The sequence below is a fragment of the Blastocystis hominis genome (assembly GCF_000151665.1).
Source record: "Blastocystis hominis, Singapore isolate B (sub-type 7) whole genome shotgun sequence assembly, scaffold_0".
Taxonomy (NCBI): Eukaryota; class Bigyra; order Opalinata; family Blastocystidae; genus Blastocystis; species Blastocystis hominis.
Window position 1 is genome coordinate 640,800 of NW_013171815.1, and position 12,397 is coordinate 653,196.

General features: G+C 46.2%; 1 protein-coding gene; it reads right to left on the bottom strand.

Annotated features, from left to right (window-relative positions):
• Window positions 1-17: 17 nt before the first annotated feature.
• Window positions 18-12,252, bottom strand: GSBLH_T00000194001 (uncharacterized protein; the record flags this gene model as incomplete). XM_013038371.1 has 9 exons in its annotated part: window positions 18-390; window positions 426-601; window positions 633-842; window positions 11,244-11,349; window positions 11,379-11,501; window positions 11,531-11,728; window positions 11,757-11,879; window positions 11,908-12,123; window positions 12,154-12,252. 9 exons carry the CDS (start codon window positions 12,250-12,252, stop codon window positions 28-30), a joined length of 1,614 nt encoding a protein of 537 aa, XP_012893825.1. The 3' UTR covers window positions 18-27.
• Between the last annotated feature and the right edge of the window lie 145 nt (window positions 12,253-12,397).

The following is a 12,397-nucleotide window of genomic DNA, read 5'->3' on the forward strand; positions in this document are numbered from 1 at the left end:
TGTGAACCAAACAGACGAATCAGAGGACTAGAACGTGGAATCAAAGAGATAGTTCTTCATAGAGTCCAGAGTGGAGGCTTGCTTCTCCAGCTTGAACGCACTCTCCACCACTCCGATCTCCGTGGATGTCGTGTCCAGTCCGCAGAACGCTGTGAAGTCGTTCGCGACCAGACCCGCTCCGATTACATCCGATCCTCGATTGATCGTGCCTGCCATGAGGCTGATCTGGAGAAGCGAGGAGAGCTCTTCCTTCTCATCGAGGGAGGTGGCGGGGTGCACAAGTCCTCCTTGGTTTGAAATCACGCAATAGCTGCCAATCAACGCGTTTCCAGCGATCGAATGACGGAACACTTCCACACCGAGAACGTCCTCAACAATTTCTTCGGTTTCCTACGGTGTGAATTCTTACACTTCGCAATGCTTACTCGGCCTAAATCGGAATGCAGAAGCGCGACGTGATCATTGCAAGCAATCAAATTACCGAGGGATGACAAACGGTCATCCACTCTCTTGACAACCACTCCATCAGGAATGGAATTGCGAATATGTTCTAATTCGGCGTCTGTAATAGAAATTGGAACAAGGAGCCCATTCTTGTTTCCTAGGCATCACAAGCAGGGAACACCGTGTACCAGCAGTCACACGACCAACAAAACGGCAACCCGCGATCGAGGTTTTAATCACGGGAATTTGATCTGCCAACTCGGTCTCAAATGCACTGTAAAAGGTTTCGGAGCCACCTGTGGCAACGAGACAGTATTTGTTTGTCAGCTTAGAAAAGACTCCAACGTCATTGCTTCCCTCAAACTGAACTCCTAAGTGTGACAATCTTTGGAGAGAGCCTACGAATTGCCATCGAGAAAAAAAATTATGAAAATATGATAAAAGAATAATTCTTCAGGAGTTTCACTTTTAGGATTTTTGCCAGGTGCAAAAATCGGGGGTAATTTTGAAGTGGTTTGAAATAGCTTTTTCACTTTGCATTCCGCATTGTTCATCAAACGCGATGGATACGAACCATATTAATGCAATTGTGAAGCCGGTTGACATATCTGATGTGCGATTGGTCCTGTTGCCCTTATTGCGTAGAACGCTACAGACGATGATGTGTGTTGGAATTTTGATTCTACGAACAATTGCATCTTTTCTGTTGAAGAAAATGGTGACGTTGCGGCGAATGAACGAGATTTTTATGGTATTGGAAAGAGGTATTTATTTAGATTCAGATGCCGTGATTGATTCGAATGTCAGTGGTGAAAAACTGTTCCAAGCGCACTTTGGGTCTATTGGATCAAAGGTTGCTGATGGCATTCACTGTACTATTTAAATAGCGTGCGTAAGGATCTAGGTTTTCTCCTAGGAGTGGGAGAGACTTCTTGTGATATTGCGTCAATCTTTCAGGGATCAGAATCATCGAAGGGACTGATTACTATGTCTGTGGATAGTATTTTGTCTCAGATCGAGATTGTGTGTTTTCGCTGCGTAGTTGACCCCTAGAACAGCAAAGACCGCATCTACATTCTCCGTGTGAGCGTTTTGGAGATTTTGCGCGAGACGGTTCGTGATCTTCTCTCGGATCGCGTGTCCATCACCGATATATCCGACATACCAAGTGCATCGACTGTTCTCTGCACCGAGTCCGAGTTTTCTTCCCTCGACGACTTCAAGTCTGTTGGTCCTCTGCTTTATCTTCACGTCAGATCGTAATGGAGGGTATTTCTCGCTCGAACAACGTCGAATTGGACAGCTCAAAGTACGACGCCAACCGCACTCTCATCATCCGTGTCTTTTGTGAGAGTCGCGCACGTGACGATCACTTATATCGCGCCAACGGCGAGGTGTTGCTCGGAGAACTCAACCTCGTTCTCCTTCCAGGCATCGAAACATTGAATTTGGAACCCACGTCGAGCGGAGTGTCGAAGGAAGCTTCGCAGTTAGGCCGAGGCATCACGTCGTTCTATCGCTCCGTTTCCTCACTCTCGCAAAATCAGTTTTCGGAGGACCAAATCAATTGGCGACTCACAAAACTCCTCCACTTTCTGCACCACGCGATGCTTCCGACGTCCTTTACTGTTCTTTTAGCCTTTCTGAATCCGCTTCGATCCCATCGATCGCTGGCGTTGCAGACGCTGGCGCTCGCCCACCGGATTCGAAAGATCGCGCAGACGCCGGCGCCCTGCAGAATCCACAATCAGTCCGTCGTGTCTTCGTTTCTTCGAGACAAAGTGAAAGCCGCTGAAGAAGCGAACGAAGAGCTGAAACGGCATTGTGAAGAGCTGAAACGGCATTATGAGGAGCTGCAGGAGGAGCTACAGACGGCGAAAGCGTCGTTTACATCGGTGTCGGTGGCTTTGGATCAAGCGAATGAAAAAGGAGAGAAGGATTCGGAGGAGCTGAAGAAGTGTCGAGAGCAAATCGAAGCGATTCAATCCGCAGAACAGCTGCGATCGCTTCGAATCGTGACGTTGGAGTGAGGTTCGGGAAGCGTTGTGAGAATTAGAAAGCAAATCCTTTTGCTTCGAGAGTCGCACAAAGCGAGCGACACGGAAAAGGAAATGATGGAGCTGCAGAACAAGCAGATTCATGATCAAGAAGTGATTCAAGAAGAAGAGAAGAAGCGAAAGAAAGCGGAGGAGGAAGCTTCTGCGTTGCAAACCGAAGTCGATCGGATTCGCGAAGAGAAAGCAAAGCTGAAGGAGCAGCTGGAAGCGGAGAAAAACGAATTGCAGAAGTCGGAGTCCCAATGGAGACATCGTGCCGAAGCGTTGGCGATGACAGTTTCGATTTATGAAGGATCGCTTTTGCAAACGCGCAATGAATTGAAGAAAGAGCGCGAAGACTTGAAGCTTCAAATCGAATCAGAAGCCGAAAAAGCGACGCGTTTGCAGACTTTGGAGAAAGAGAAAAGCGAGCTGGCGAAGGAAATCGCTTCGATCCGCTCGCAGTGGAGCGAATCCGACGCGCGATGGAAGCGAACGCAACAGCAGCAAATCGAAGCGAAGGACAAGGAAATCGAGCAGTTAAAACAGTTGAATCGATCTTTGGAAAAAGCCGCGAATTCTGGAGAAATGGAAATGCTTCAATCGGAGTTGCAGGAACAGAGAAAAGTGTCGCAGCGAACCGAAGCGTCGCTGCATAGCGTGGAAGAGAAATACGAGTTCGCTTCCACGCAGGTGGAGAAATTGAAGAAGGAAATCCTGGGATATCAAGATCAGTTGTCGAAACTACGTCTGCAAACGGAGATTTTGGAGGCAGAGAAGAACGGAATCGAGCAGTCGGTTCGTCAGGAAAGCGAGCAGCGCAAGGAACACGAGCAGATCGAAAAGCAGCGATTGGCTGGGATTGTGGAGAGTCAGGAAAAGTCGATCGCGGAGCTGAAAGGACAGTTGGAGCAGAGCCAGAAATCGATCAATGAATTCCAGCAACAATGCGCAGAATTAGCCTCCGAAAATGGCCATTACAAAATGCAAATGAGGGAATTCGAAGAGAAGTTGGAAGAGAAAACGGAGCAGCACGACTCGCTGAAACGACAAGTCGACGCTTTGCTTCAGAGTGCGAATGCGACAGAAGAAGAATTGACGCATGCTCGCGATGAGTTGGATGCAACGAAGAAAGACCTGCAAGTGAGCGAGACGCGATCGATGGCTTTAGAAATGAGTATGAAATCGCTCCGCGAAGCAGAGCGGAAGAAGAGAGCGGAAGTGGAGGAGTATCAATCGCGGCTCGCTGAGTTGGAGAGAAAACATGAGACGATGGAAAAGGAGCTGAAAGGGGAGTACGAGAAAATGGTGAAGGAGAATGACGAGTTGCAGAATCAGGTAACGGAGCAATTGAAAACGCTGAATGATTGCTTGCCGCGACTTCAAAACGCGGAGAATGCGTTGAAGGAGACAAAAAGAAAGGTGGAGGAATTGAGGAATGAAAGAGAAACGTTGCGAAGTCGATTCGAAAAGGAGCAAAACGAAAGAGAAAAACTGGAGAAGGAAGTGCAAAAGAGTCAACATGAAAGGGAATCATTGATGAATCGATTTGAAAGTGTACAGAACGAAGCGATCGTACTCAAAAGTCAATTGGAATCTGCCCAAACCGAAAAAGGACAATTGGAAAATGAAATTCGAAGTGTGAAGCGTGAAAAAGATTCATTGGAGAATGAGATTCGAATGGGTCAAACAGAAAGAGCGAAACTGGAAAATGAGATTCAAAGTGTGAAGCGTGAAAAAGATTCATTGGAGAATGAGATTCAAAATCTTCAAAACGAAAAAGAAGCGCTCAATAGCCAATTGGGAACAGTCCAAACCGAAATAGAATCATTGGAATCCCAGTTGAAAGAAGCGCGCCATCTCTTCAATCAAGAAGAATCATTGCGTAAAGCAGCTGAACAAATCTCATCGATTTCCGAAAAGGAACTTCAAGACGCTCAGAAAGAAAGTCAACGTCTTGAATCGATGAACCGCAATCTCGAATCCCAGCTTGAGTCAACGACTTCTGAATTCCACATCCTCGAAGAACAGCTGCGACATTTACGAAGCGAAAAGCAGCAGCTGGAAGACGCAATGAATACTCTTTCATCCGAGAAGCTTTATAGTGAGCAACAACTGAAAGAGATTCGCGAGGAGATCGAAACATTACGAAGCAATACGCATAGTCAGCAAGAACAAATCGCAGCTTTAGAGAAAGCGAGTATGGATGCGGAACAAATCGCGACAGAGAGGAAGAATGAAGTGAAAGAGCTGGAAGAAGCGCTGACGCAGAGAAATCTGGCCATTGACGAATTGCGAAAGCAGTTGGAGATCGAAGTGCAGGAGAGAGACAAGCTCACATTGCAGACTCAGAAAGAAAAGGAGGAGTTGGAAGGGATGCTGCAGAAGAAGGACGAAGAAGTCAAGTCGCTGAGCGAAGAAAAAGGAAAGCTGGAAGAGAAGTGGAAGGAAGAAAACGACAAACTGGAAAAAGAGAAAGAGGAACTGAATGAAAAGCTCTCTGAATTGAGTGAAAAGCTTGCGGAGGAGAAGCAAAAGGCCGAACACATCGCAGAATCGATTGCTGAAACGGAGAAAAGTCGAGATCTGCTGCAGCAGCGAATTGCAGAGTTAGAAGACGAAAAGAAAACACTCGAAGAGAAGAAACAGCTGTTGGAAGAAGACAAGAAGTCGTTAGAAGATTCGCTCCGCTCGGAAAAAGAACACATCGAGCAGGAAAAGGAAGAACTTCGATCGTCCCTGAAACGAACTGAAAGCGAGAATTCGCAACTTCTAAAAGAAATCGAGCAGCTACACGAAGAAAACGAATCGCTGCAGTCGCTTCGATCGCGAATTCGCCAGTTCGAAGAGAGTGAAATCGCTTTAAAGAACCAAATATCGAAGCAGGAGCAAACCATTCAGGATTTGGAAGAGAGAAAAGAAAAGCTTTCCGAAGAGGCGCGCTCTATCAACGAAGAACTGATTCGAGCGAAAAAGACGATCGAGGACAAGGCGGAGTTGCAGCAAACCGCAGAGAAACAAATCGAAGAGCTCTCCCAAATCAAAAAGTCGCTCGAGGAGAAAGAAGAAGCGAGCAAACTCCGCATTTCCGAGTTAGAAGAATTGAATAAAGATCAGACTTCACTTCTCCAAGTCGAAAAAGAACGCGTCTCGTCCCTCGAAGAAGAGCAAAGCAGGCAGTCGAAGCTTCGCGAAACCGCTGAGAAATCGTTCGCTGAATCGACTGTGCGGCTCCAAACGCTCCAGAACGAACTGGAGGCTGCAGAGCAGCGAATCACAAGCATCAATTCGGAGATCGCGCGCATCCAAGCCGCTTTGGATTCTTCGATCGTCGAGCGAAATCGACTCACAGAGGAGCTTTCGTCGCTTCACAAAGAAAACGAATCGCTGCAGTCCGCCCAAACTGCCGCAGAAAACGCGTCGAAAGATCTGCAAAGCCAGCTCGCGACGCTTCGATCGGCGCTGGAAACCGAGAAGGAAACAGCGAAATCCGCGCAGCAGAAACTCGCCGATCTGGAAGCGTCCTCTGCGAAGGAAACGACGCGACTGCACGAGCAGCTGGCAACGTCGAAGACGGAAAAGCTTCGACTCATCGACAGTCTCACTCGGCTGCAGTTAGAGAAGGAAACGCTGCAGGAAACGCTGCAGAAGCAGGAAGTGCGTGTGAACGAGCTGGAGAAGAACAAACTGACGAACGCGCAGCTGGAAAAGGTTCGGACCATTGTGGAGGAGAAGAAGCAGCTCAAACGACAGCTGAAGGAGCTCAAAAAACAGATGGCGATGAGTCGATCTACCGCTGTGCCGCACGCAGTGGAAGAGAAAAAGCCTGTTTTGCCCCGAAATACTGCAATTCCAAAAGAAGCCTCGAAGGAATCTGTTAAGGAATCTGTTAAGGAATCTGTTAAGGAATCTGTTAAGGAATCTGTTAAGGAATCTGTCAAAGAAACACCGAAGAAAGCTCCAAAAGAAGCTCCAAAAGAAGCTCCAAAGGAGACATCGAAGGAGAAGAAAGTGGACGTGAGCTCGACGGTTCCTCGTAGCAGTAAGAAGCGAAATGCCGCGATGGAATCGGAAGGGACGAATAAACGGGTGGACGTAGATAAAACAAAAGAGCAGGGAACGACATACGATGAAGAAAATAGCTGTCAAACGCAATAGTTGTATTGTATATAATGTTTTGCGTTGTGTTTGATAGAAACATGGATTATTCGAGCCTATTTAGAAAGTCCATACCAATAGCAACTAAATCAATTTCATATATCAACGTCTAGAGAATTACAAAAAAACAAAACGATCCTACAGAGAAGGGAGGAATTGTTGGCGTGCCCTTTTCTCCAAATCTAAAATAAACATATCGATTCAATCATACGCTTTGTCTGGAGTGCAAACGATCTTACGCTTTCCTCCCACCTTCATTCCCAAGATGCCTTCATCCCATGCTGGTATTACCATTCTAAGCATCGATGGATTCATTCCAATAAGCTACCCGACACCGATTCGAAGAGAAAGGGGAACTCCGATTTCATAGGAGTTATCGGGAATCGGCTTTCCGTTATTTAAAATTCTTCCTTTATGGTTGATATGGATAACATCTCCCTTCTTACAAGGATCTCCCTTCCCCACAACAAGATCGATATAGCGCACGCCTAGCACTTAGTTGTCTATTTCACTCTTACCTGTATCCGTAAATTTGTAAACTTCTCCCTTTTTGAGCACACATTCGTCAGCCTTAAGTTCTGCTGTGCTAAATACTCTTGCCAACGGGGAGTATTGCTTTGAAAGAACCCCTCTGAGTACTGTGTTGGTAGCCAAACGACAAAACATTCCTACAGTAACCAAATTGGCAGAATTCACAAATTCGTGGGTATTTTGTGTAACTCATTTTATTGAGATCTACATAAACAGACTTTTCTTGTAATTATTTGTAGCTACTTTTTCATTCATTAATGTACGCATATATTTTGAATTGTTTCCTAATGTAGTATCGTTTTTTATGAACCCGCGAGATTCATTGTCGGGGTTATATCCCGAACACAGACACAGTGACATACGTGATGAAGATACAACGTTAACGGGAACTTCCGAAAGAGATAGCTCATCAGTTCAGCTCTTCGTGCTCATTTTAAATACTAGATATTTTCCGATCGATGTTCTATCGAAAATCCTCGTTCCAGCATTCCTCCAAGATTTTCAATCTCTCAAGGCTCATTCTCTCGAACCAGAGATCCCAATAAAGAACTCTACCCATCTCACTGTTACGCAAATCCTGATATTCCCGCGCTTCATCTCTCCCCTTATACTTGTCGATCTAACCCTATCCAGTTCATCGGCGTAAACATAGCATCGTTCGACGAAAACGACCCATCCACAGCGCTTCACCGTCTATCTCCTGAGGTCGTATCTCTCCCCCTATTCCACATAGTTATGTTCCATCGAATCCGCTTCGCGCCGTCGCTCCTCCATCGTGGTAATGGAGAGCGCGGAGACCCTCCGAAACGACGAAATTCTAAGCAGACTGGACGACGATGATGACGACGACGACGACGTCGATTTTCTTCCAGGGAGAGAGTCGTTGTCTGCCTATCGCCGCGCGGTGGAACGAATCCCCACTTGGTAGGAGCGTCGCTTTCCCTCGACTCCAGTAAACTACGCAACTATATGCGGCGGCAGAAAGAGTTGCAAGAGGTGAATCAGCGATATGCGGAGATCTGCGCGCAGTGGAAAGCCGAGCAGGAGCTTCGCACGCAGCCGAGCGATCCCGAGCTCTGCATGGAGCTCGAGGAGGTGTTCCAGCCCGACGAAGAGAGCTCGCTCGTGAGCCAATCGATTCTCTCCGGGACGATCGGTGATTGCTGGGCTCGCTGGTGAGTTGTAGACGACATGGTGCAGCGAAACAATCTGCACAATCGCCGACTCTCCGGGATTTTAGACTCCAACTCCGCGTCGGACTCGGAATCTTCGTTCAGTGCGGGAGCATTGTGCTCGCCACGCCTCTCAAAGGTGGACATGGACGAGGAGCAAGTCGTAACGGCCGCGCCGAGACACGTGTTCACGTTCGATTCGGAAGAAGTCTGTCGATCGAAACTGGAGTCGTTTCGTTGCAGTCTGAGCGAGTTGCCGAGCCAAGAGGCGATGAACGGCGTGGTTCATCGTCTGCAGAGCGTGATGGGAGATCGCGAGCGCGTGCTGCAGCTGTTTGTGAGGGCGTGGCCGGCTTCTAAAGCCTAGAATTATGTGGAGTCAAACTATTCGCAGCTGCAAGAAATCGACGATCTGCAAGGCGAGCTGAACGCTGCGGAGAACTGCTTTAATCGCTATCAAATCCAGGAGTATCTTGTAAGAACCGCGGGGAGCGTCGAGTGTAGTTGGCGGATGCTTCGAGTTTAATCGATCTTGGGGATAAACTGTTTGAATACATTTCGATATATGCACATTTCGCAGGGTGGAAAGCTTCGTATTCGGATCGACGCGATTTGCTGCTGAAATTTTTCTTTCGGAACGAGTTCTTCTTCCTGAAAGTCTCTATTTCCAATGGAGAGGTGTTTCAGGTCAAAAAGAGCATCGAGTCCATCAAGAATGAGTTTGTTCTCTCGATGCTGCGAAGTCTTCGTGTAATTCAGGGAATTCGCTCAGAGTATCGTTGTTTTGAGTTTTATGCCATGTTTCCATCAGTTTGTGCTTGAGCGGGTTCTAACATTTAGTTGTCTTTAGATTTGTTGAAGATAAGGAAAACCATGGAGAATACAGAAGTATAGGCTATTTATGGAATTCCCAAAATTGGGTGTTTGTTGTATGAACCTTTGATATTTTCTAGTTCTTCTGTATATTCTTTTCAGTAATTGAACTCATCGTAGAACATGTCAGGAACTGGGAACTCTGGAGCAGGCTTTGGCGGAGGAAGTGGCGGATTTAGCTTTGGTGGAGGGAATGCTTCAAACACGGGCAACAACAGTAATTCTGGATTTAGTTTTGGAGGAAATACGTCCGGAACAGCCAATACTGGAGGAAGTGGTGGCTTTAGCTTTGGTAATTCGAATAATTCAAACACGGGCAATACCAATAACACTGGAAGTGGTGGATTTAGCTTTGGTGGAGGAAATACGTCCAATACAAACAATACTGGTAATACGGGATTTGGTTTTGGAGGAAATACTTCTGGTACAACAAACACAGGGGGAAGTGGTGGATTTAGCTTTGGTGGAGGAAATACGTCCAATACAAACAATACCGGTAGTACTGGATTCAGTTTTGGAGGGAATACAAATACCAGTAACACTAACAATACTGGCAGTACTGGATTCAGTTTCGGCAGTAATCAAAACACTGGCAATACTGGCAATACTGGTAGTACTGGATTCAGTTTCGGCAGTAATACAAACACGGGAAATACTGGTAGTACTGGATTTAGTTTTGGAGGAAATAAACCTGGTACGACAAACACAGGAGGAACTGGAGGTTTTAGCTTTGGCAGCAATACGAATACCGGCACCTCTGGTAACAGTACCTTTTCTTTTGGAAACAAATCGAGTACAGCGGGCACAGGCTTTACATTTGGCTCAGGTTTTGGAACATCAACTGGAACAGGGGCAGGCGGCTTTGGTAGTACTTTTAATACCGGCAATTCCTCCAATCGTGGAGTGTTGCAGAACCCGAGTAATGACAAGATGCTTTTAAAGTTAATGGATCAGAATGTGGGCTCTCTGGATCCAGCAATTTGCAAGGAGCTTACCGAAATAGCGTTTGTTTTGGAGAAGCATTTGATTGTAGGAACCTGATCAAAGAGCAACAAAGACTCATCGATTCGATCGAAGTCGCAGATACATCGCGGCTGAGTGGCCGGATTGTTGCATTGAAATCCCTCGAATTTGTTCTGCTTTTCAGCGCGAATGACTTGTAGGAATGTGAGAAGATGAGAATTTCCCAAGAAGCTCAAGATTTACATCTCAAATCCCTTCGAAACGGTCTGACCCGCTTTGAAAACTCGCTTCGCCATGCAAAGCAGTCGAGCAGTCAAGAGGAAACTCATTCAGGATTTATAGGAAACGATCCAATGCAGCAGCGAATGCCATCTGCGTTCTTCGAAGATGTGTTAAGCCAGCTGGAAGAATCGATCATTCAACTGAATGAAAAGATCGAGAATAGTACTCAGCGATCGTTTTTTGTTAAGAATAGTGGAAGTTGCGCTCTCTCTCCATGTGGGTAATTCGCAGAACGATGTGGCTGCAGTTTCAAAGTAGCAATGCATGGCCGTTTGAAGTGTAGGGAGATGAACGAAGCGGAACTTTTACTGGACATCATTCAGAGGAACTACAATATGTTCCTTACGCAATCGGCCGCGGTAAGCGAGCTGGTGAAAAAAATGAACGAAGTGAAAGAGAAGTTCCTGACTCTGCGCCGAAAGGAAATCAAAACGCGAAGAAAGAATATGAATTGTACGAGTTGCTGGGGATGGACTGATGGATAGTGATGAGCGGAATGAAAGATGTGATGGCGAACGTGTTGGACGATCCCTTTACCGAGACAAGAGATACATTGTGGATTGTTTATTGAACAAAAAAATGTATGGATGAATCAATGCGTTCACTTGCATTCAATGCTTTTCACCTGTTCTGTGAGTGAACGATTCACGGGTGTTTCGACTCCTTGCTTCCTCCCCATCGCCACAATGTAGCCGTTTATAAAATCAATTTCAGTGCGTCGCTTCTGCGCGATATCCGAAGCCATCGAGCTTCGATTCGCTACCAATCACTCTTTGCTCTCAACGCTCACCAGCAGTTTGTTCAGCTACCAACTGAACACGAGCTTTGCAGTCTGCGACATCCAGCCTCACTCCGCATCGCTCCGCCACGCGGACTGCTTCGTTTACGACCTACCCTCCAACGAAAGGCAAGCAAAAACATCGTCGCAGATACGATTGTATTCTGGCAGAGACAGGATTTCGCCGTTTCTGCAGTTGTGGATAGCGGTGAGAGGATTGATCACAGCGTTCACGATCAGTTTCTTCCACAGAACTTCTTCGAACTAGAGTTGATTGAAGGTCCAAGGCTAACATTGTTTCCGCCTAATTCCGCGGGGAGATGAACAGATTGGAGTGTTTTCACCCACCATTCAGCCGATTTTTGGCCTTGTGGAGTCGGCGATACGATTGTGATGTACCCCGTTCCAGAATGAATAACTTCTCCAGGATTTCGAAGCATCGCTCCTTGGGAAGTATTTCCCTGGAGGACTCTTTCTTTTCCTAAAATTCTCTGAGTGAAATACGCAATGAACTCCGACTTGGAGAATTTCGACATTTCCCATACCGTTCTGTAGAGTAAGACAGGTTCCTGTTTCGGAAAGAACACCTTTTATCATGGATGCTAACATTTCGGTATTGTACGACTTATCAAACAGCAATACCTGTATATCACACGCTTACATGAGGTACCTCATCTACTTTTCTGTGAGACTGACTCGCTGGATCAAAAATAGAATCATCCACAGCATGAACGGGAATAACAAAAGAACCGTTTTGATATCCAATGTTGCAATCTTTTCTTATTTCATTCCATATGGATTTAGACGCATCAGACAAAGGAGTCACGACTAAACCATTCTTTTGGATTTCCTGACGGTGAGATTCCCAATTGGCTCTAAGCATAACCTAGAAATGAGAAAAATCAAGAAAGCAGGCATTAAGAGCGTTTTGACTCTTCATGGAGGCAGCTTCCAAAAAGCCACTAAAAAGCGACCCCATTGCTCCTCCAGAAACAATCAAGAGCGATTTATGCATAACAAACAGGCAAGAACAATAAAGTGATTACTTTCGCAACTGTTTCACAATAATGAAACCCGCAGCAGCCAAAGCGGTGAGAAGTGTTACTTTCCCTATAAGTGACCAATCCAAATAAACGCTACAAAACACTCCATGTCCGCCA